This window comes from Mercenaria mercenaria, chromosome 13, assembly GCF_021730395.1.
Source record: "Mercenaria mercenaria strain notata chromosome 13, MADL_Memer_1, whole genome shotgun sequence".
NCBI lineage: Eukaryota > Metazoa > Mollusca > Bivalvia > Venerida > Veneridae > Mercenaria > Mercenaria mercenaria.
Genome location: NC_069373.1, coordinates 58,942,561 through 58,967,463, shown reverse-complemented (window position 1 = coordinate 58,967,463; position 24,903 = coordinate 58,942,561). Strand labels below are relative to the sequence as shown.

Below are 24,903 nucleotides of genomic sequence, written 5' to 3'. Positions count from 1 at the left end.
GTTTTGTAATAAAGGTGAAAGATAGTGATGAGTGAAAAATATCTTGCTGAAGAAATACCAGGAAGTTCATAGCAAATTTCAATGTAAAAGAACCCTGTTTGTCATGAGGTTTGAAAAGGAAAAAAAATTAATTAGATTCCTATTGAAATTTCAGACAAAATGATGTCCCTCTTGCCTTATTTTCTTAAATTAAGATAATTAAAAAAAAAAAAAAAAAAAAGGTTGCAAGAAGATTTGATTACAGGATTCAGTATGGGAGAAAGTGCAGAATGATTCATTAGCTAATACTTGCATTCACAAATGAGTAATTTTGTTTTAAGAACATATATATGGTGGCCAATCTGCATGACTTTTTGGCTTGCTTGTTTAAAACCTGCATGACTGTACATTTTGTATTAATGATATTCTATGCTTGATAATGTGTCATTAATGTTTGTGTATATATGTTGAGGCCCAGATAGTAGTTGGGGAAACCAAATGTGTAGCCTCTAGAAAATTATGAAGTTGTTACTTACTTACTTTACAATGGGAATATTAGCACTTGATTTAGGTAATATTTTTCTTATAACTTACTTATTACGTGACAGATTTTAATTAAATAAAAAGTGTCGAAGATGGGGAAAAGAAGTACTTCCCATGATATAAAGCATTTGCCGCACATTCTTAATACTTTTCTCAAACACTTAGGACCAAATGTGAAGGTTTCTGGTATTTGCAAAATTGGATTACGGTGAAAGTGTTGCAGGAAAGTAAAATCTGACATGTTGAAAAAGAAAATTATAGGTAAAAATGTTTCCTGAAATGAGCAATTTTTCCAGTGTACACAGTATTGAAAAATCTGTTGTCTCATTTACCTGTGTCATAGTATTTAATGAGCAGTGCAGCAGGCAGTTTAGGAAATAAGGATGTTTGCTTTTGAAAGTAAAAAGCCTGCATGATTTCAGATGTGATAAGTTCTCTAAGCATTAAAACTGGTAACCAATATCTTTTATATAATAAAATATCTGTAGTGTTTAACAACAAGTACTGTACAAAAATGTATATTGTCATATGTAAATCATTTGAAATAAATTCCAAATTACTTATATTATACTGACCTGGGAAAGTAGTTGAAGTTGATGGTTGTGTGCAAGTGAGTATGTTGGAGGGAGGGGGGAATGGTTGATGGGAGGTATTAGTTAACATTAATCTTGGCCAGTCCTGCAAGCAGCTGAGTCTGAAAAGATAAAGTTTAACATTGATTGCGTAGTTCAGAAACAGTATTGAAGAAGAATAAAACTTACAAATATATTAAAACCAGAAATTTATAAAAAAAACTAGTTTCATTTAAATGAGACTTCTGTTGATATTATATTTTCAGTGAGTCTTTGTCGAGCAGCTCAGGTGTGTAAAATATGGTACCAGTTGTCAGAGGAGCCGTCTCTGTGGCGGAGATTTTGTTGTCAGCCAAAATGGCGATTATGTAAAGCGGCGGAACACAAACAAGTGATTAGTCACATGTCACATGGTAGTATACAGGTAATAATCAGTTGTTAGCTTTAATACTTAGTAAATTCAAAGAATTTTGAGAAATATGAAATTATCAAAAGTTAATGCTTTTGAATATGAACTGAATTAACCTTTGACATGTGTATTTATAAACATTCAAGAACATCTGAGCCACTCCATGAGAAAACCAGCATAGTGCATTTGCGACCAGCATGGATCCAGACCAGCCTGCACATCTGAGCAGTCTGGTCTGGATCTATGCTGTTTGCTAACAGTTTCTCTGATTGCAATAAGCTTTGAAAGCGAACAACATGGATCCTGACCAGACTGCGTGGATGTGCAGGCAGGTCTGGATCCATGCAGGTCGCAAATGCACTATGTTGGTTTTCTCATGGTGTAGCTCATTATTATTATTCTTTTGTCATTTCTCAGTTTAAGAATTGTTTTCTTTATGTTAAACAGAGAGTATACAAGGATATTTGGTGTATGAGTTGCTAGCTTAAATTCTAAAATATGTGGAGAAGCAGTGTTTTTAGGGGAAGTGTGAAGACAGCTTTTCTGAAAAATCCCAAGTGTTTTAGCAAAAGACTGTCTGAATCTGTCCGTAACTGGGTATTGTCCACCTTGTAAAGTACATGTCTTGTGTGTCTCATTGTGATTGTGTGAAGTCTAAATTCTGTTTCATACTGAGAGTACAGTTGAACCTTTTAGTTTTCACAGTGGTATCACAATTGTCACCTTTCTATATATCTGTAGTACATGTACTTTATGCGGAACTATGTTAGTGTTAGAGTATTGTATTTCGTGTGAAAACAGTTAAACACCTCTGTCTTCATGTACCAGATTGTTTAACTTGACATGTATAACAAGTAATACACTTAAATGTTGATATATGAGCAATATTGCATAAATGTGAGAACCTCCACATGTAAACATAACAGTTCATTGTTATACAACAGAAACCATCAGAGGCAGTGTTTTCTTGCCCATGCATTTTAAATTGGGGATGATGGGAGGTGGTTGGGTCATATAGTGTGAACCTTAGGACGGATTACACCAAACCGGAAGTGACTACTTAGTGTTACATGTGAAGTAGTCCAAAATGTTGTTCCATCCTATGGATGAAATCTGGTATAATGAGTGACATGAGGAGGTGACAGTTAAATTTTTGGCTTATTTTTATTGCTTATTGTATTGAGAAAAGATCTAGACCATTTTCATTGTGAATTTCCTGGAATAAGTTTTATTCTTTGCGTAATTGCTAAACGGCTGTTTTCATGGGGGCATTTTTGAGAGTGATGTTTCTCAGAACAGATTATTTTTCTTATATACATCATAACATGTCAATATTTTTCTATTTTTGATAAAAAGACATGTCATACTAAATGACCATATATGGTTTTTTATATCATTGAAATGCTCTAAAGTGCTGAAAATGAGGTCTGAATGTTTTGTTGTTAATATGAAATAAATAAGGAATTGAATTGGTAGAATGTAACCTTATCCATTTGTGTTTGTGCTTGTGTGTACATGTATATGTGAGCGGAATATGGCGCTTGGCCAATGCTTTTATGCTTTGTTGGACTTTTAATTAACTTGGTACAAATGACCTCTATAACAAGACAATAAGTTGTGTGCAAGACCCAGACCCTTTCATCAGAGGTCAGAGTTACGTTATGGAGGTAAAAGATCGAAGGTATTTTTCTTGTCTACTCTATAACTTTTTATGCATGCATGGTTATTTAGATAACTCTGTACAAACCTGCACCATAACAAGACTCTAATCCAAACCCACACAACCGACAAGGTAACCTTCAGAGGTCGAAGGTTTTACATCATTTTTCATGTTTAGTCTATTACTGTTTATGAATGGGTGGATATTCCAATTACTTGGCACAGATCATCACCATAGCTTGACAGGACCTAGGCCCTAAGCTCAGAGTTAAATGTCACTCTTATAGGTCAAAGATTATACTTTAGTTTTCATATCTAGTATGTAACATATATATACATAAATGGATATTCAAATTATTTGGTGCAAACATTTATCAGACCAAGACTATATATCATGCACAAGACCCATACCTGTAGCTTAGACGTCAAGGTCATACTTAGCGGTCTGAACTTTTACATTCTTTTTCTTCTGTATGCATAGTAGAATATTCCAGTTGCTTGATATAAACTTTAACCATAAAAAGATGATATGTCTTATACAAGACCCAGACCCCAAACTTCAAGGTCACCAGACCCCAAACTTCAAGGTCAAATTAAAGTTAAATATTTATGGTTATTTTTCTTATCTGGTCCTCATTTGCTGTGACAAGGTGATATGTCCCTTACAAGACCTTACTTTGGGTTCAGTCTGAATGCTCTAGTGTCAAAGTACATATTCGGAGAACACATACTTGCGTGTTCTAACATCATATAAATGGGGCATCTGTATCCAGTGGACACTGTCATAGTTCTGTGTCCTAACATATCTGTATCCAGTGGACACATACTTCTGTGTCCTAACATATCTGTGTCCAGTGGACACATACTTCTTTGTCCTAACATATCTGTATCCAGTGGACACATACTTCTGTGTCCTAACATATCTGTATCCAGTGGACACATACTTCTGTGTCCTAACATATCTGTGTCCAGTGGACACATACTTCTGTGTCCTAACATATCTGTATCCAGTGGACACATACTTCTGTGTCCTAACATATCTGTATCCAGTGGACACATACTTCTGTGTCCTAACATATCTGTATCCAGTGGATACATTTCTAGTTAAGAGTTGCATACTCACCCAGTTCTTTTTTCCTGTCTATCCAAGTCCTTTCTTTGTCATTAACATCATATTTAAAAAATATGACAGAGGAAATAAGATCTTTAATGTACTGACTCTTTAAGCTGCTTTTTCTCAGTTTAGTGGAATAACCTTACTGTCTCCTCTTTCGCAGGCTTTGGTGTCAAATGTATATCTGACACTGAGAAGTAACAAAATGTTAGAGGAATGGACCGGATTATGTTATTAATGCCTTTTGTTAAGATTTCAGCTTTTTTATCAGAAATGGTAAAAGAAATTTGGTATTTTTTTTGCAGTGGAAAAAAGTGTTTGCTGAACGTTATCGCTTACGTAACAACTGGTTGAAAGGTCGATGTACAGTGAGAACATTTGAAGGTCATTCACAGGGTATCTCTTGTGTTCAGTTTGATGATACTAGGATTGTTAGTGGCTCATCAGACAAGACTATAAAGGTAAAGCAATGTCATTCTTAATTGCAATCAGCTGCATTAAAATAGAATAAATATGTACTTAACATATGACACTAGTTACATGGACAGGGAAGGTGTTCATTTCTTAAGAGATGGCATATAACCTTTAATCCATTTACTCTAACTTAGGAGGATGAAGTTATTTGCAGAGAACTAGATATATCAAGTAAGAACTTTTGTCTAAAGACCAAGAAACTTTTAGCGTTATCTTCTCTTTTTATATGGAGAAAGAACTTGTGTACAGGTGTAGATACATGTACTAAAATTTGATTTTAATTTCAGAAGAAAAAGTTAACTTTGATTTACTTGGTAGAAAAAAGTTCCTAATTATATGTTTGTGAATTTTTTTTTAAGGTATGGAATATACGGACAAATGCCCAGTGGTCAGTGCAGACCTTAGTTGGTCACTCAGGAACGGTGAGATGTTTACACCTTGAGGGTAATAGACTAGTCAGTGGCTCAACAGATTGTATGATTAAGGTAATTAGATTTTATACTAACTTAATATATACTAAATTTAATTGTTTAAGCTTGACTGTCAGAATTTAAACCTAAATAGAAACATTCACTGGTAAAATAGAAACAGTCACCTTAGGATTACATATTAAAAACAAGTTCAATAGAACACTTCTTAGTCCAGAACATGTTTGGGGAGCATGCATAGGTTAACTGATAGTTCTGGTTTCTAGGTATGGGATCTTTCAACCCAGGAGAGCTGGTCAAGTATTGCTTGTAAAGTGACCATGACCGGACACTCAGACACTGTACGATGTTTACAGGTAGGTAGAGCATTATTTACTGCTGAATGAATGTGTTTTTAGCCCACCATCATCAGATGGTGGGCTATTCAAATCACTCTGCGTCCGTGGTCCGTCGTCCTTCCGTCCGTCCGTCCGTCCGTCAGTCCGTCCGTCCTTCCGTCCGTTAACAATTTCTCGTTATCGCATCTCCTCAGAAACTACCTGGGGGATTTTGACCAAACTTTGTCAGAATGATGTATTGGTACCCTAGTTGTGTCCCCCTGAAAATCAGACTGGTTCAACAATTTTTTAGTAAGTTATGGCCCTTTGTTTATTTCTATAATTTACAAAGATTTATATAGGGAAAAAATTTGAAAATCTTCTTGTCCAAAACCACAGAGCCTAGGGCTTTGATATTTGGTATGAAGCATCATCTAGTGGTCCTCTACCAAGATGATTCAAAATATTTCCTTGGGGTCTAATATGGCCCCGCCCCGGGGGTCACATGGTTTTTATAGACTTATATAGGGAAAAACTTTGAAAAACCTCTTGTTCAAAACCACAGGGCCTAGGGCTTTGATATTTTGTATATGACATCATCTAATGGTTTTCTACTAAGATTGTTCAAATTATCCCCCTAGGGTCAAATATGGCTCCGCCCCGGGGGTCACATGGTTTACATAGACTTACATAGGGAAAAACGTTGAAAATCTTCTTGTCCAAACCACAAAGCCTAGGGCTTTGGCATTTGTAATGTAGCATCATCTAGTGGTTCTCTACCAAGTTTGTTCAAATTATCCCCCTAGGGTCAAATATGGCCCCGCCCTGGGGGGTCACATGATTCATATAGACTTATATAGGGAAAAGATTTTAAAATCTTCTTGTCAATAACCTACAACATTCAGATTTGGACCACATGTATGGTTTTGAGTGGCAAGATGAACCTTGACATGAGTTGACCTTGATTTTGACCTAGTGACCTACTTTCACATTTCTGTAGCTACAGCCTTCAAATTTGGACCACTTGCATAGTTTTGTGCACTGAAAAAAACTTTGACCTTGACTTTGACCTAGTGACCTACTTTCACATTTTTGAAGGTACAGGCTTCAAATTTGGACCACATGCATAGTTTTGTGTTCTGAATTGGAATTTGACCTTGATTTTGACCTACTGACCTACTTTCACATTTCTCAAGCTACAGCCTTCAAATTTGGACCACATGCATAGTTTTGTGTACCGAAACAAACTTTGACCTTTACATTGACCTAGTGACCTACTTTCACATTTTTGAAGGTACAGGCTTCAAATTTGGAACACATGCATAGTTCTGTGTTCCGAAATACAATTTGACCTTGATTTTGACCTAGTGACCTACTTTCACATTTCTCGAGCTACAGCCTTCAAATTTGGACCTCATGCATAGTTTTGTGTACCGAAATGAACTTTGACCTTAAGATTGACCTAGTGACCTACTTTCACATTTCTGTAGCTACAGGCTTCAAATTTAGACCACATGCATAGGATTGTGTACCAAAACAAACTTTGACCTTGACATTGACCTAGTGACCTACTTCCACATTTTTGAAGGTACAGGCTTTAAATTTGGACCACATGCATAAATTTGTGTTCTGAAGTGTAATTTGACCTTGATTTTGACCTAGTGACCTACTTTCTTTCACATTTCTCAAGCTACAGCTTTCGAATTTGGACCACATGCAAAGTGTTGTGTACGGAAATGAAATTTGACCTTGAGCTAGTCAGTAAGTCTTGAAATTTGGAACACTCAAAAATGGCACATTGGTGGGCGCCAAGATCACTCTGTGATCTCTTGTTACAAAAAGCACTGATATTTCAGATGTTTTAAATATAGCCTTTTTCAGTCAGTAGAAATATGTATGTCGGGTTAATTTGTTATTTTTACTGAAAATAAGGACATTTGAAATATAAAATAGTATAAACTTGAAATGCTTTTTATGAACTATGGACCATTTTAATATGACAATACACGTGTTAAATAAAATACTGTGTAAACTAGCATACCGGTACTATGTAAACTAATGTGTAAATTATATTTTAGGTTGATGATATGAAAGTTATAAGTGGTTCCTATGATAAAACATTAAAGATATGGGATCTTCCTACAGGTAGATGTAAGATGACATTGAGGTTAGTTTTTAACTTGGTCTTAGGCAAAGACACCTTTAATTATTAGTAATTCTACTTTACAACTGACATCACATTGCAGACAGTAATTTTTGTTGCAACAGTTTATTTTAGAATTTCTTTGCTCTTACGAATTGTTTTACACTTATACTGTAAATTATTGTGCTCATTTTATTGTTAAAGATAGTTGCCACACAATAGCCAAAAATATGGTATTAACTTTGAATAGTAAATTGCAAACTGTTCAGTATTATTGGTTTGAACTTGGCAACTATTCTGTTTTCATGTTTCAGAGGTCATCAGGCAGCTGTTTTATGTGTTCATTTCAATGATACAAAGGTTGTTTCGGGATCCTGTGATAAAACTATTAAGGTAACTAATTGTACTTTCTAAAATATGCATTCTAAGTATAATTAAATAAGACCCATGGGCTTTCTTGGTACAATTTCAGTTTTCTGTATAATGCTATATTGAAAACTAAAAAGCATCACTCAGCTACTGACCTGACTTTAAAGTAAGTTCACACTAACTGGTGATCTTCCCCCACAATCCTTCAGCACATTCTGCTATTTGAAAAAGCATTGCAGCAAGGGGACTAGGCAGATTTTCCTTATAATGGTTATAATGGAAACTTGAGAATGTTCTTGCCAGAAACTGCTGACGATTTCATACACATGTACCTATTTGCCCCATTTTGAAATGATTTTAGAAAATGCGCATTTAGTGTAATATACAAAGTTTGTCCATATTATTCCAGTTTGTTCTGGTCAGGGTCCATACTGTTCGCTAACAGTTTCTCTAATTGCAATAGGCTTTGAAAGCGAACAGCATGGATCCTGACCAGACTGCGTGGATGCACAGGCTGGTCTGGATCCATGCTGGTCGCAAAAGCACTATGTTGGTTTTCTCATGGCGCGGCTCTCATTAACCAGGAAATCATTCCATGACAATCCTTTGCCCTGCACCCAAAATCTTCATGCTGGCTCAAGAGGGTAGATATACTAGATAGTTCTCACGACTGCCAGTCTGTGCATGTAATACTGGTAGTGACTCTTATTATTCTGCATCTTTAAAGCTAGAAAGCAGCCATAATACTATAGCTGTAGTTGTAAAGTTTAACAAACAGACCAGTGATTTTTAAACAGAAACAAGAAAAATCTGCAAGTAAGGTTTTTTTTAATACTTTAACAGGTGTGGAATTACCATGGTGCTTGTATGATGACATTAAGTGGTCACCAAGACGCTGTCACTTGTCTTCAGTTTGATGCCACACGGATTGTTAGTGGTTCGCTCGATTGTAACTTGAAGTTCTGGGACATACATTCAGGTGAATGTATCAACACGATAGACTGGAAAGCTGCGGAGGGTCATACGGGTGTTGTGCGATGCTTGCAGGCGGACAGCTGGCGTCTTGTCAGTGCTGCTGATGACAAAACCATCAAGGTTTGTTTCTGATCAAAATATCATAATGTTAAAATGTGTAGAGAAACAGCAGAATATTTAAATTTCAAACATTTACATATGCAAGTACATGCTGAATTTCATGATAATTACATTGTTGTTATGTAGTCCTCCGAGGTGTTAAATTGTGATAAATGAGATTTTAGTACCTGATTGAGAAGTTTAAAATAGGTATAGTTAAAAGTGATCTGTTAGATTTTATAATTGTTGTTCAAACATTAGGTATGAATAGGTACTTCAGTTCAACTGACTTGGGCATTTCATGATAGGGTGTTCATTCGAACTTTTAAACTTTCATTTTTATGCCCCCCGGCATCTACTGATGCGGGAGGCATATAGTGATTGTCCTGTCCATTCGTTCTTCCGTCCGGTTAACCAAATGGGACCGTTTCGTCTAGCATCAATACCCCTTACTAGAATGACTTGATACTAATGCAGACGTAACCTGTGACCATTCCTCATCTTCGCACATCACCTGACCTCAGTTTGACCTTGACCTTGACCTCGTTTTGGACTTAGGTTGCTTTTTATCGATAAGGATGCCACCGGGGGCATCAAGCGTTTATTGAACACAGCTTCTTGTTTGTAACTTGATTTCTTACAGAATACAGCACTACATGAGAGTTCCTATTTATACGCCCGTCTCTGAAAGAGCGGGGTGTGTTGTGTGAACACTCATGGCGGGCGGCATCCAAAGGCATGTCCGCTCTTTAAGTCAAACAGTTTTCATCGGATCTTCACCAAACTTGTTGACAATGTTTGTGGGCATAATATCTCGGCCAAGTTTGATAACCAGCCAAATCGCCCCAGGCACTCCTGGATTATGGCCCTTATGTTACTCGAAAAACTGTGAATTTAGCCTTGTCCGCTCTCCAAGTCGAACAGTTTTCATCCGATCTTCACAAAACTTGGTGACAATGTTTGTGGGCATAATATCTCTGCCAAGTTCGATTACCACCCAAATCGCCCCCTGGAACTCTGAGTATGGCCCTTGAATTACTCAAAATCTGCGAAATTAGCCTTGTCCATTCAGTTTTGATCCGATTCATCCCACATGGAACCTCACAAATACCTTGATTCCTTCTCTTTTTAGCTTACCTGAGCACAAAGTGCTCAAAGGTGAGCTTTTGTGATCGCCCTGTGTCCGTCCATCTGTCCGTCGTCAACAATTTGACTGTAAACACTTTAGAGGTCACAATTTTGGCCCAATCCTAATGAAACTTGGTCAGAATGTTACACTCAATAAAATCTTGGACTAATTCGATATTGGGTCATCTGGGGTCAAAAACTAGGTCACCATGTCAAATCAAAGGGAAAGCTTGTTAACACTCTAGAGGTCACAATTTTGGTCCAATCTTAATGAAACTTGGTCAGAATGTTACTCTCAATAAAATCTTGGACAAGTTTGATATTGGGTCATCTGGGGTCAAAAACTAGGTCACCAGGTCAAATCAAAGGGAAAGCTTGTTAACACTCTAGAGGTCACTATTTGGGCCCAATGTTACTCTTGATAAAGTCTTAGATGAGCTTGATATGGGGTCATTTTTGGTCAAAAACTAGGTCACGGGGTCAAATCAAAGAAAAAGATTGTTAACATTGTATAGGCCACATTTTTTGACTGTATCTTCATGAAACTTGGTCAGAATGTTAATCTTTATGACCTCAAGGTCCAGTTTGAATCTGGGTCATGTAGGAGTAAAAACTAGGTCACCAGGTCAAATCAAAGGGAAAGCTAGTTTACACTGTAGAGGCCACATATATGACCATATCTTAATGAAACATAGTCAGAATGTTAATCTTAATGATTTACAGGTCAAGTTCAGATCTGGGTCAGATTGGATCAAAAACTAGGTCACTAGGTCAAATCAAAGGAAAAGCTTGTTAACACTCTAGAGGCCACATTTATGACTGTATCTTCATGAAACTTAGTCAGAATGTTAATCTTGATGATCTTTAAGTCAGGTTTGAATCTGGGTCATGTCAGGTCAAAAACTAGGTCATGGGTCAAATCAAAAGCAAAGCTATTCAACACTTTAGAGGTCACATTTATGACCATATCTTAATGAAACTTTGTCAGAATGTTCATCTTGATGATCTTTAGGTCAATAGGTCAGGTGAGCGATACAGGGCATTTATGGCCCTCGTTTTTTTTTTGTTAACAAGGCATACAACATCAACATTATTACCTTTATGATACGTAACTGAATATTTAGACGGGCCTATAGACAGTCTGGCACTCTTGCTATTTCTAAGTAAATCAGTGGTTGAAGTGTTGTTTTAGAATTTCGGTTGCCACATGCTAAAAAAATATTATACCATTTGTTATAATTTGTTTAGGTTTGGAATCTTGAGACTGGCAAACGTCTGGTGACATTGCGGAACCATACGGACGGTGTAACGTGTCTACAGTTTAACGATTTTATCATAGTGTCCGGTTCATATGACAAAACTGTAAAACTCTGGGATTTCAGTTCCTGTTAGTGTTATGATTGTGCACAGAAAGATTTTTATATAAAGGATCTCGGTTTGTAAGGTTGTGTCCGTTTACAGATTTAGAGCAATTTATTTCTAATTTCTTTTCGTGAAAAACTGTGCAATTTGATACAGAAGGTATCGCATTATAATTGGTGCAATTTATATGTGTTATTTTAAGGTAAAAAAATGTGACTATGTTAGATGTGAAAAAGGCATGGCTCATCCAGTTTAAGGTCAACTTGGTCATTTACAATGTCTATAACAAACTCTGGGCCTCCGTGGCCGAGTGGTTAAGGTCGCTGACTTCAAATCACTTGCCCCTCATCGATGTGGGTTTGAGCCTCACTCGGGGTGTTGAATTCTTCATGTGAGGAAGCCATCCAGCTGGCTTACGGAAGGTCGGTGGTTCTACCCAGGTGCCCGCTCTTGATGAAATAATGCACGGAGGGGCACCTGGGGTCTTCCTCCACCATTAAAGCTGGAAAGTTGCCATATGACCTATCATGTGCCGGTGCAACGTTAAATCGAACTAAAAAAAAAAAAAAACTATAACAAACTCAATTGTTTTTTTATACTTGAAATGTAGATGTACTTTAAATTCCAAAACAGTAAAAGCATCTTCATGTACCATATACATGTATTAACTAGGTCATTAGTGCAATATTTTGGAACCAAAGGCCTGAAACTGCATTTTTCAGAACAGTGATAGGAACATATTTTTTACCTAAAGATTGTTAGGGAAAGGCTTGACTAGCACAGAGTCTTAGTTTCTATTACATGAACGATTTTAATTATTTCCCTGTAGTCTCATTGACAAGATTACAGGATATTAAGAGACCAAGTTGACCCATAATGCCCTCGATGTTATTTACCGTCTGCTGATAAAGTGTCATTTAACTCGCATCTGCTGATTATGGGCATTTACTAAGGAAGATATATTGCAGGAAAATGATAACCTGTTATAAGTATTTTGAAAACTGAATTTTTAATGTGAATCTGTTTTAAGGGCTATATAATGCATTTTTAAAACTTGTTTTAGACTATATTTGTATATATATTTGAGAAATGTTCTGTCATTGAGATATGCTATATTTTTATTTTGTAAAATATTCGTTATACTGTTAGAAATGTTGTGCTAATATATTAATAGTATATGGAGATTTTTATATTTCGAATATTTTGTATAAAATGGCAAATGTTGTTAATAGGTTGTGTTTGAAGATTAATTTATTTTAGTTTTCAATGGTTGTGAAAAAACGACAGTGATAAAGTTTGGTTTATACGAGAATTTTATTGCTTTGATGTACCGGGTATTAACAAAAATTGAATAATTGATGAACTTGAAATTTTTTTGATAACACATTTTGACTGCAGCTTGTAGGCTATAGTGTTGGTGGGAAGGATTTATTTTTCTTTTTGTTAGGATTTTTAAAAAATCAAGAACAAACAGTTTTGTTTTATTTTTGTTGTAATTGTTCTAGATAGTTGTATTTTTTATACTTCTTGGTTCCTAGATGTAAAGCAGAGTTTGGAGACCAGTCTTTAAACTCTAGCATCTGATTGGTGGACTTAGAGTTCAGTTTTGAAATTGACCAATGACAATACTGAATTATGAGACTGGTCTCCAAACTTAAGTTTTATAACCAAGAGTCCATATTATGTATTTTGAGACACAAACTGAGATTGATGTATGGTCTTTAAGCTTCCAGATATGAAATATTGTACCAGTAATTTATCCTTACATTGTAAGATGTCCATGCTCAAACTTACTATTTTTTTAGGCAGGGTAGAGCTAGTGCGATATTTATGTGTAGAATTTTGATTTTAATCTATTAGAATACCTTTGTAGTAATTGTACATTCTTTCTTCATTTCCACTATATGCAAAAGAATTGCAGTTTTACACCCATCTGAGCAGTCTGGTTTATTCTCTATAAGCAGTGATATTTATAGTATCTTTTAAAAAGCGGTTCTTATTCAAGCTTCGGACAAGTTATCATTTGTTTACTTGGAATGAAAGTCTGCATTGTTGTAAACATGAGCACTTTGCAAGCTCTTCCTCTAACAAGATCAGTGTCTTTAAAATAATTTTGTATGTAAAATTTGACACAGTATGATTATGATAAATGTCATTTTTAGCTTGACTTTTCAAAGAAAAAGTAGAGCTATTGCACTCGCCCAGGTGTCGGCATCGCCGTTGGTTAAAGTTTTTGATAAAGTCAAATATCTCTGTTACTATCAAAGCTATTGACTTGAAATTTAAAATACTTATTTACTATCAAAGTCTGCACCAGGAGAAACAATCCCCATAACTCTGATTTTGATTTTGACAGAATTATGTCCCTTTTTAACTTAGAATTTTTGGTTAAAGTTTTTGATAAAGTCAAATATCTGTTACTATCAAATCTATTGACTTGAAACTTAAAATAGTTATTTACCATCAAAGTCTACACTAGAAGAAACAATCCCCATAAATCTGGTTTAAATTTTGACAGAATTATGCCCCTTTCTAACTTAGAATTTTTTGTTAAAATTTTTGATAAAGTCAAATATCTCCGTTACTATTAAAGCTTTTGACTTGAAACTTAAACAGTTATTTACTATCAAAGTCTACACCATGAGAAACAGTCTCCATTACTCTGGTTTGAATTTTGACAGAGTTATGTCCTTTTTTAACTTGGAATTTTTTTTACTAGCAAAGCTCTATTTCAGAGTCAAGCACTGAGAAAAGTCGAGCGCGCTGTCTTACGGACAGCTCTTGTTCTTTAGGGCCACGACTCATTTCTTTGCTTATAGCTTCAAACATTAAACTTGTCAGATTTTATAAATAAACTGTATCTTTTATTTTCAAATAATTACTAGGGATAGTAAATAAGGTCTAAGAATAATTCTCTGCTGGGGCTATAATAGGGAAGAAAGCATTTTTATAGAATAAAAGCTTTTTCTCAGTTTTTCCACAAACTTTTTAAATGTATTTCTTTTCCTCAGTTTTTCTGTCTTAGTTATTCCACAAACTTTTTTTAATGTACCTCTTACCTTATTGCATACAAGTGCCATGACAAAAATAATATGTTGATCTCTTCAAGTAAAAGAATTGTTTCAAAAGGTTAAGGTAGAGAATGATATATTTTTGTGCTTGAAACTAGATTTATAAATTTTGCATCCCTAAATAGCATCTGGCAAAGAAGTTAAAATTATCATAAGAAACATTACAAATTTGAAGAAAAAAATTCAAGACATTAGTTTAAGCCCTCATATTGAAGCTTGTAAGGTTATCTGTTGTAAGTTACCTCCCTTAGTGTTGCTGTGAATGACCATACATACAGTTTAAAACATTTTCATTAGTGATGCTAAGAAACCCAATCATTTGTAAATTTTGCAGAAAAGCTCTCAGAGTTCTTTTACAATTGTGGATAATTTTGCTTTGCAGTTAAACCTTATTAAGCAGCCAGCCTAGGAACCAGTAGTCTGGCTACTTAAGCAAAGTTAAAAAGTAAGAGGTCGGTATGGGAAGTTAGCAGACCGACTGGTTAATACAGGTTATCACTTAGGCAGTTTCTATTGTACTTATTGGCATACTTGTAAAATATCAACTTTGATATTTATTATATTTAGCCATAATTTCAATGGTCATCCAAATTAAATTTGTAAGCATAGAATGCAGCCAAGCAAAATAATTCCTAGAGAGGAAGTAAAATGCACCCCACTTCACACTAGCTTAAGTGGTACTTATCTTGTAAAATTGAATACATACACTGATCCTAGAGGAATCGAAGGAACAATGGCAGTTGTTAGTCGAAGTATAGTGCAGTGTTTTATCTCAACGACATATCATGTACAAAGTAAATGATATTCTTTGGAAGCAGAGACCTATGAGGGACATTCAAAAATATTTCTTACTTTCTTTTAAGGAAAATATAATAGAATAGATTTCATTGAAAACAGTTACTTTTCTACTATAAGTAAAAGGCAATTTTACAATACACTGATATGGTTTAAAAACACAAACTCTCTTCTCTCTGCACAGTGTATATATTTAATGACATAACGAGTACGGAGTGTGAAATTATTATATCCTGTTTTTTATCCATATACTAAGTATAGTTACACGCTTAGTAGAATAAGTGACTAGACTTCTTATGTAAAATATTCTTATGCATTTACCGTGCTGTTTTACCCACTTACCATATAAATTTTTCCTAAGCTAACCCCAGTCATGATCGATAATATTCTTTCAATGGTCAGTCATTACCAAGTGCATCTTGGGCAGATTTCAAAATGTCACAGCTTATTTTTGCCTTGCATCATCTGTCGTCATCTTTCAGTAAATATTTCAAATAGCAAACTTTCTTATGTAATTTCAACACTAGTTCATTTTTCATATTGAATAGTTTGGCAGTTTTTGGTACTTCCTGCATCATTTTAACAAATTTTGTTTTGGCATCGTGCCAAGACACACACAAACTTCATTTTTGCCCTCATTTCAAACTTTTCCAGCGACACCATATTTTTGTGCAAATTTTAGTTTGAATTACATCAAATTTAGAAGCTAGGTTAAGCTACAGTCACACAGAAGTACGGATTACTACTTTGAGGTACTGATCGATATGGATTAGTATGCTTCTAGACGTAGCTATCCGTGCCGTATGTGTGACTGGGGTATAATGGCGACATTATCTCACAGCAGATTTTTAAAGCTAAAATTTGTCAAGGTGCTTTAACAAGTTTAAAGAAAAGTAAAACACTGTGCACAGCAAATGTGTTGCTATATTGTAAATGTTTGTTGCCATCCTTAATTTTTTTTTTTATCATAAAGTTTTCAAATTAAAATCATTATGAATTGTTATTTGAGGAAAATAGTTACGTTATTTTTTATCATACGGTAAGCTAAGCTCATTTTCGTTAATTCCTTTTTTCTAGTCCCTTATGTTAAATGTGTTCTAGTCTCCGCAATGAAGGTCATACCAATAAATGAGCCGAGCCATGAGAAAACCAACATAATGCGTTTGTAACCAGTCTGGTCAGGATCCATGCTGTTCACTAAGGGTTTCTCTAAATGCAATAGGCTGGTGGACGCGCAGGCTGGTCTGGATCCATGCTGGTCGCAAATGTTGGTTTTCTCATGGGGCGGCTCATATGAGCCATATTTCAAAATACTGTAAAATATGGCAGACAGTCTATTATTAATTTGTACAATATAAAAAGGGTGTCTATTACCCATCAACCTATTCAAGTACAATAAATTGCCCATTTTGGCCTTAAATATTCAACATGTATTCTCTTCTCCCTAGTTTTAAGAATAAGAAAACAGAATTTTCAATACCTTATTCAGTGGATTATTCAATGAATTAGTGGAACATTCACTAGTTAAGCAATTTATGCATAACATGCATTTTATTTTTCTATAAATTCTCAATGTTGTGATTTTATAATTTTTCAATGTTATATTGTCTAAAATTTTAGCTATATAACAGCATAACATAGACAAGTAAAAAAACTTTAAATCTAATGGTTTCTCTTATCTTTGTGTTGTGGATCCAACATTTTATGTCTCCCCCAAAGAGATAGTAAATTAGTTTTCCTCATCAGCCAAAAGTGGATGGAAGCCTTTAAGACTAAACAGAGAAATAGTGATTTTGTTACCTCTATCGGTCTGTATTTAAAGTTTTCCAGAATTTGTTTTTAAAACTGCTTCCAGCAAACTACCAAACCAAGGTGCATCATGGTAGTGCTAATTTGATAGCTCTACTTTTCATGTGTAAAGTCACAATCCCTATCTGTATGTAAAATGTGATGGTATTTCCCAGCTCCTTGAATGTACCATTATAACTACAAGGCCATAATGGTCCTGTATTACTCACCTGTGTATCAAAACCAGATCTTGAAACAATACTCACGGTCACACAAGAAACATTTTTGCTACAATACTTTGGAAACTGGCCTGAATTTCAGGGCTTTAATAATTCTAGTGGAGTCGCCAAAATAAAGTCTGCAAAATTATTTTAAAATCTGACCTGTGTTTTAAGAGATGATATTCGATTTTCTTAGTTTCAGCAGCTGCATTTTATTGACAAAGAATGATTTGAACATTCAAAGGAACTTAAGTAAACCAGGCAAGCAGTATCAAACAGGAAGATTGTTAATGGGGAAAAACTGACCCATGTTCCCTGGCCATGTTTTTCCGACTAAGCGAAATCAGAGAAATCATTTTAAAATTTGACAAATGATTAAAGACAAAATTTGTTCAAGTTTATCCTTTTATTGCCACGGCAACTTCTACAGTTCATGGAATGACTTTCTGTGAAGAAATTTGAAACTAGATTTGTGTCCATGGGACAGTGGTGCATCCACACCTGTCTTTGACTAAATCAAGGGTCATAACACTGGTCTGGCAGTGTGAAATCTCAAATGAAACACCACTTGCACAACTTCGCATGCTGAATAATAATCCTGTGAGGTTTGATGACTCTAGGTTAAATTCTTTTTGAGATATTCACAACACAAATTCAGACAGACATACAAACATACAAGAGCAAATCTAAATGACATAGTACCCCCAACCCTCCCCAAAAAACTAACTTAGGGATCAAGAAAAGGACAACCAAAGGAATATTCCTGTGACGTTTGGTTGAATTGGCCAAGAAATTAAGGAGATGTCACTTGACTAAAAGTGTAGACAACTGACGTAACTGATCACAATAGCTCTTAATCACACGAGGAGATGTCTAGTTTTGTTCAGTTTAAATCGCACCAACACAGAGTTGACAAGTGTTTAATGGTGTAGGTAGACTTGAGGTGCTCCTACTGGTACTGCTGGAGAGCAAAGGCCTAGGTAGAAACACCAACCTTCTCCACGCCATCTGGAAAACTTTGGTGAGTGAGGTTTCCAACCAAGCACTGGTAAAAAACTGTATTGATGATTCAGCCAACAGCCTCCTTCACTAAGCCACAGAAACCTCTGAAAAAAATATCTACATGAAGCTATTTCAGTATTTATGTCAATCATACTAATTTAATACACAGGCCGGCAATAGAGATTTTCTTTAAAACTCAATAAATACATCTATGTTGAAAGCAATTTTCCTTTCGAAATTGCAAGAAACAAACCGCTCCTGTCACGACACTGGATACCATGTTGAGAGTGATCAGTGCAAATTGCAGAACTTGTTTCACAATCTTAAATTAATTAGAGAAAAGATGGTGCCTTCAAGAATGGCACAAAAAATGTATAATATGTAAAAAGAAGTTAAGACAGGAACCAGTGTATGCTTTTATTTATTCTACTTCTACAAGGGGGTCAGTTATAATAAACACTAGTTGAAATTTAAACTGTAAGTTTTATTTTCAAATATACATATATATTCAATCTAGAATTCAAATGGTGTTTACCATATATTTTTTCCTTTCAAATGTAAAAAAATTCTGCATATCAAATTTTTCCTTTCATGACAGACAATAACAATTTCAACAACTCGAAGCAGAGATGCATTTTTATTAAAAAAAAAAACAAAAAGAAAACGAAAGTAAATCAATGAAAAAAAAAAGTAAAGCTAGCACAACAAAACCTATCAAACATCACTATCAAAGCAAAATATAACAATACAACATCAGATGGAAATATTTTCTTAAGTACATGCGTACTACAAAGTTTCATTTAGATTTCTGCATTGGTTATTTCAACAAAATGGTAAGAATTTTGAATATTTCAGTCTAACCAGATTTTGTTCTAATATACAATTCATTTCACATGAACACATACGGTACATCAAGCATACAAATGTGTTTTTATTCAATACAATCAATAATTGTAATTATTATCATAATCTGCATTATGAAGAATGAAACACAGAACAAGGTTACAGTTTATTCGGATAGAAAAGATCAAAATACAACAAGAAATGGTATAAAATTAGTTTTATTCAAAAACAAGTGTTTCAATTCATCATAGGATCAATTCAACAGCTATGAAAATTTAACCCTTACCCTGTTAAATTTCTATAATGAACTTGTCCGTCTTTCAATTTGGACAGTACCATTAACTGTTAAAAGAGATGAATACCAAAACGTTACTGACAGAATGGTTAACAGTGCAGTTCTTGATCAGACTGCATGGCTGTGCAATCGTGTCCAGGACAATAAAAAATTAGTTATATTCAAATACGAGTGTTTCAATTCAATACATGATCAATTCAATAGCTATGAAAATTTAATAAACCATGCCCATTAAACACCAAATATAACATTTAAAACTGGAAACAACTAGTCAAAACATTTCAAAAAGTATTTGATCAAACTAGAAAAAATTCAGTTATACATTACCATGAAAATACCTTCAAACAAGACTGAAATTAATGAAACATTTTATATATACACATTTTCTTTAATACATTTTGTAATATTAACATGGAAAATTGAAAATGTTGAGAAACTCAAGACTGTTACTTCATTTATGGAATTTTCATCTTTTAAAAACAGTTCCATCACTATAGATACTGATATTAAATGTCAGATGTGATATCATACTAGCAAACAATACCTACAATTTTAAACACCCATTTGAAGTTAGGTGTCTGTAGGTGAACCGTAATATTTCATACCTGTGAGAAACACTGGGAGATCAGTATTTTGTTCCTGCACATCTGGTGTTGTAACTGTCTGTGGTTGCTGACTTGTCTTCCATTCTGACTGAACAGAAAGAAGCTGACCTGAGCGGGACAATACACGTGCCATGATTGGCTTTTTCTTGAATGGGTCCAAATTAGTGTTTCTAACAGATTCTGTATATGTTGGTCTTTGCACTGTTCTTGTTTCTGGTAACACTTCTTGTGGAGTAGTCATGTCTGTGCCATACTCTTGTCTTTCTATATCATTACTGTCATACCTATTCCAGTCCACACTGGGTTTTGGTTGCTCAACTGGAAATCTTGGCTGCCTATCTTCATATGCTGGGTGGGACCATGGTCCTGGTGTAGGGTGATCATACCTTTCGTAAGAATCACGTCTATTCATGCTGTAGTTTTCTGTTTGTCTTCCCCTTTCAAGCCATTTCTCATATTCTGGATCCCTAGGTCTAGGTGGTGGCATTCTGTCATAATATGGGTCCTCGTAACTTCGGTCATCATAACCAGGATATCTAGATGGAGATAATCTTCTTTCATCTCTGTAAGATTCCTTTCTTCTTCTCTCTTCCAGCCAGTGCTTGTAATCTTCCTCTTCTCTATATCGCCTTTCAAATTCTCTTTCTCTTCTTTCATATTCTAAATAATTTCGGTCTCCTCTTTCATAATCTACATAGTCTGTATTCCTCCTTTCATAGGTCACATCTCTCCTTTCTCTATACTCTAAGTAGTCCCTATCCAGTCTTTCGTAGTCTCTCATTCTTTCCCTTTTTTCATAATCTACATATTCTCTATCCCTTCTATCATAATCAACATAACTTCTCTCTCTTCCTTCATAATCTGCATAGTCTCTTGATCTATATCTCCCACTGTTATCTCTTTCTCTTCCTTCATACTCGTAACTTCTACGCCTGTGTTCACTTTCAAATTCATCGTCTCTTGATAATCTGTCTCTTCGAGCTCCTCTTCTATCATAATAGTCTTCTCTATCACTATAGTCTGCATGTTGTGGATGATCATAACGGAATGTCTCTTTAGGAACATCAATAGTCTCTTTCCTGTTATTTCCATATGAAGACTGTTTTGTATTCGCTGCTTCTAATAAAGCCTGCACTTCTTCCAATCTTTTCAATTGCTCAACAAGAGCTGGTAAGTCTTCACCTTTAGACTGATTCTCGTCAAAATTTGGAGGAACATCAGGAGCAGTTTTTGCAGTATCTGCAACATGAAGTCCAGTCAAAGCTGCTATATTGGCTTTGATAGTTGCTAAATCTGTGCTTTCTTGTCTTTGCTTAAACCCTTGCTGTGACAGCCTAGATAAGTTATCTACATAATCCTCTTGATTCTGAGACTGTCCCTCAGAAATAGGTGGTGTCAATGTCAGTGCATCATGCTTCCTCTGCTGTGATGGAGTTTTTCCAATGTTTATATTAATCTTTGGTTTAACATCCTTCTTTGCTATACATGATGGCCCTCTTTCAAATATATCTGCCTTCTTTTGTTGCCATGATGCAAGTTTCTTAGATTTTGGAGCATTTATAGTCACAGTCCTTGTTGAATCTGTTGTTGAAGTGTCTGTTGTTGGAGTGACTGACAATGTACGTTTTGTAGACTGTGTCACAGCTGCTACAGGACCTTGTGTTTTATACACTGTGGTATTTGCCCTTTGTACTATTGGTGCCATTGTTGTAAATGGTGGCATCCATGAACTTGTTGGCAACTTCGCTATTGTAGAGACTGGTGCTACTGTGACTGGTGGTGGCATCAAAGGATTCATTGGCGACTTTGCTGTTGCAACAACTGTTACAGGTGGGCTCACTACAGGGGGAGGAATAACTGGTGAGAATGGCAAACCAGGTGGAGGTTGCGTAAAGGCAGTTGGAGGAGGAAATGGGACACTTGGAGGAGGTCCATAAGGATACTGAATCCAGCGAGGAGGTGGATAGTTGGGAATTTGTGGAGGTGGAGCTGATCTTGAGTACTGGTAATTGTACGGTGGACCTACTCCTGGAGGCGGTATATGTGTTGGTGTTCCCCCAGCAACCAACAGATTATATAGTGGTCTTTGTACAGGTGTTGATGGTGGTGGTGTAGCTGGTACATTGACTTTGTGCAGAAATGTTTTAATAGGTCTACTTTTGGAAACAACTGAAGATATCTTATTAGTTTCTTGCTTAAGAGTTGGTGGGTCCTCTGTTCCAGGGGGGGCAGGCTCGTCAGTGTAATTTATTATGTTTGAAACTTTGCTAACATTGGATGGTGGCAGTTTTCTCCAGTCAATAACTTTTTTACTTTTTGCTGACTTCTTACTTCCATCTTTTGTCTTATCTGATTCCAAGGTGGCAGAATCTGATGTAGATTCAGTAACCTTTTTATTTGAGATGAGTTGTTTATTCATTTCTCTACTTGGCTCCATTTGACCAGATTTTTCCATATTAGATTTACTGTCAGTTTTGTCAGAACTTTCTTCTGTTGTAACTTTCTTAGTTCCAGTTTTTTCCTCTATGCCACTTTGTAATATTTTCTCCTCTTCCTGACCATTCTTTGACTGGCTAGAAGCAAAATCTGGCACAGGAACATCTGAACTTATTGTACAAGAATCTTGAATGTTCTTCTTACTGTTTTCAGCTTGATCCAACTGGGGTAATTCTGTAACTGTGTCTGCTTTTTCTGTTACATCATTCTTTTCCCCAGCCTGTAAACTATCTTTGTTTGAGGTAAAAACATTGCTTTCAGACTTCTCTCTTTTATCAGAATTCTTTTCCATTTCTAATGTAGTTTTATCTTCTGCCAAAACTGTTGGTTCCTGCTCATTCTCTACATTTGTTCTGTCTACCTCACTTTCTTCAGCAGGTCCTACTGAGGTAACTTTTTCAGAGGCACCATCCTTGCTTAGAACTTCTTCAGACTGATCAGTACTATTGCTTGTTTTTAATTGTTCTTCCGTTTCCATCATAAATGTGTCTTGAACAGTGTTTTCCTTTGTCTCCTCTTGAGATTCAAAAACAGAATGTGTAGAAGAGTTATCTTGATTGACTTCCTCCATATCTTTGACAGTGTTCTTTTCTGTCAGGTCATTTTCTTTTTCAGTATGAAGAGGAATTTCTTTGTCTAGAGAATCACTTGTAGAAAGATCAGCAGTCTTTGCTGCACCTGATGAAGTTCTATCTAAAACTGATCCTGACGCTCCATTTTTCATATTACTGGTTTCCACTAACTTACTACTTTCAACTGTTTGTAAGGCACTATCCTGGTTAGAAGTAGCATTGTCTGTATTTTGGCTTGTGTTTAAATCGATGTTATCGAGACATGTGAATGGTGGTTCTGGTGGAACTTCAATACCAGTCTTTTCTGTCAATCTTCCATGAGTATCTTCATTAGCAACAATCTGAACCTGAACTGTATGGTGTTCTGCTTGATCAATTTTCTTTTCAATGTTCTCTTTCATTAGATCATTTCCTTCTACAGTTTGCGCAGGACTTTCCTGGTCTAGAACAGTAACATCTGAAACCACAGACTGATCAATCTGTTCAAGATTCATTCTAGTTTCATCCACTTTGTTAACTTGGGGTCCTTGTTGAATTTCAGCATCAGTCACCTCTGCCATATGAATATCTTCACTTGTTTCTATATTAGAAATTTTGTCAAGAACAGTATCATGATCTGTTGGCCCTGTTACATCGGAATGCTTTCTTGAGTTCAGCCATCCTTGTGTAGTGCTTCCAGAATTACCATTAAGAGATCCATTTCTAAAGTCACCTTTTCTTCTGGAGCTTTTAGGCTTCCTACCAAAAGCCTTTCCTCCTTTACCTTTACCACCAATCCCATCTTCATTGTCCGAATCACTACTCAGTTCTACATAATCATCATACAGCATAGCTGCTTCCGGACTACCAGGATCAGATGATTCATCAGTATCAGATTCACTGTCAGTCTCGCACATAAAGCCTAGTGCTTGCCTTCTCACTTCAGCCCTTTCATCTAATTCTTTTTTACTTAATTTTACAGAACTGTTTTCATCTGATCCACTTTCCTTTAATGTATCTTCTAATACTCCAATAGGATCATCTCTTTTTACAGATTTATCTCTCTTGCTCATTTTTGTTTTTTTATCACTATATCTACTTTTTTGTTCACTCACTTTTCTAACAGACAGCCATTCCGGTGAGCTACTTATTTCATTGATATCATCTATATCAGACTCACTGTTATTTTCAGTGTCTTCTTTTTCCTCCTTTTCAAAGTTATTTTCTTCCACTGTTTTCTTAACTTTTCTTATAGGTTCTGTTTTTGTTAACAAGGATATTTTAATGGTTTTCTTCCCTGGCTTCATAGTTTCTTGGTTTTCCTTTTGACCAGTCATATCATCACCAGTAAGATCGACTATTTCAATGACATCATCATCCATATCATCCTTCATAAGCATGCTTTCATTTAAATCATCCTCTGGTTTTGTTATGCCATCATTCTTGCCTAGTACTTCTTTGCTACTAATTATAGAGTTTGTTGATTCCACACTGAATGTCTGTACAGTTCCTTCAGCTGCATCTTTTTCATTTATGTTTTCTTCTATCACTTTTATACAGCCTGTATCCTGGTTACCATCTTCTCTGTCTATATGTTCTCCTTCACCTATACACTGTGAAGTTCCTGATTTTGGAACACTTTTTCTGGACTCTGAAAAAAAAATC

The 24,903-nt window shown here is 35.5% G+C and overlaps 2 protein-coding genes across 7 annotated transcripts in view; one reads left to right on the top strand and one right to left on the bottom strand.

Annotated features, from left to right (window-relative positions):
* The window catches only part of LOC123528643 (uncharacterized), a 54,778-nt gene extending 37,675 nt beyond the window's left edge, over positions 1–17,103 (top strand). For both annotated transcript variants that reach the window (XM_045308520.2, XM_045308519.2), the window contains exons 5-12: positions 1,361–1,518; positions 4,582–4,737; positions 5,110–5,235; positions 5,445–5,534; positions 7,574–7,662; positions 7,953–8,031; positions 8,851–9,102; positions 11,458–17,103. In XM_045308520.2, the coding sequence (XP_045164455.1) occupies positions 1,361–1,518; positions 4,582–4,737; positions 5,110–5,235; positions 5,445–5,534; positions 7,574–7,662; positions 7,953–8,031; positions 8,851–9,102; positions 11,458–11,601 (1,094 nt within the window). In that variant the 3' untranslated portion in view covers positions 11,602–17,103. The remainder of the gene's footprint in view (positions 1–1,360; positions 1,519–4,581; positions 4,738–5,109; positions 5,236–5,444; positions 5,535–7,573; positions 7,663–7,952; positions 8,032–8,850; positions 9,103–11,457) is intronic.
* Positions 17,097–24,903, bottom strand: part of LOC123530295 (uncharacterized) — a 37,840-nt gene continuing 30,033 nt past the window's right edge. For 3 of the 5 annotated variants that reach the window (XM_053521952.1, XM_053521954.1, XM_053521953.1), the window contains exons 17-18: positions 20,192–24,889; positions 18,912–19,936 (exon numbers count right to left, since the gene is read on the bottom strand). In XM_053521952.1, the coding sequence (XP_053377927.1) occupies positions 19,899–19,936; positions 20,192–24,889 (4,736 nt within the window). In that variant the 3' untranslated portion in view covers positions 18,912–19,898. Of the gene's footprint in view, positions 18,553–18,911; positions 24,890–24,903 lie in introns of those variants that run through there. The other 2 variants (XM_053521956.1, XM_053521955.1) reach the window with 2 other exon arrangements.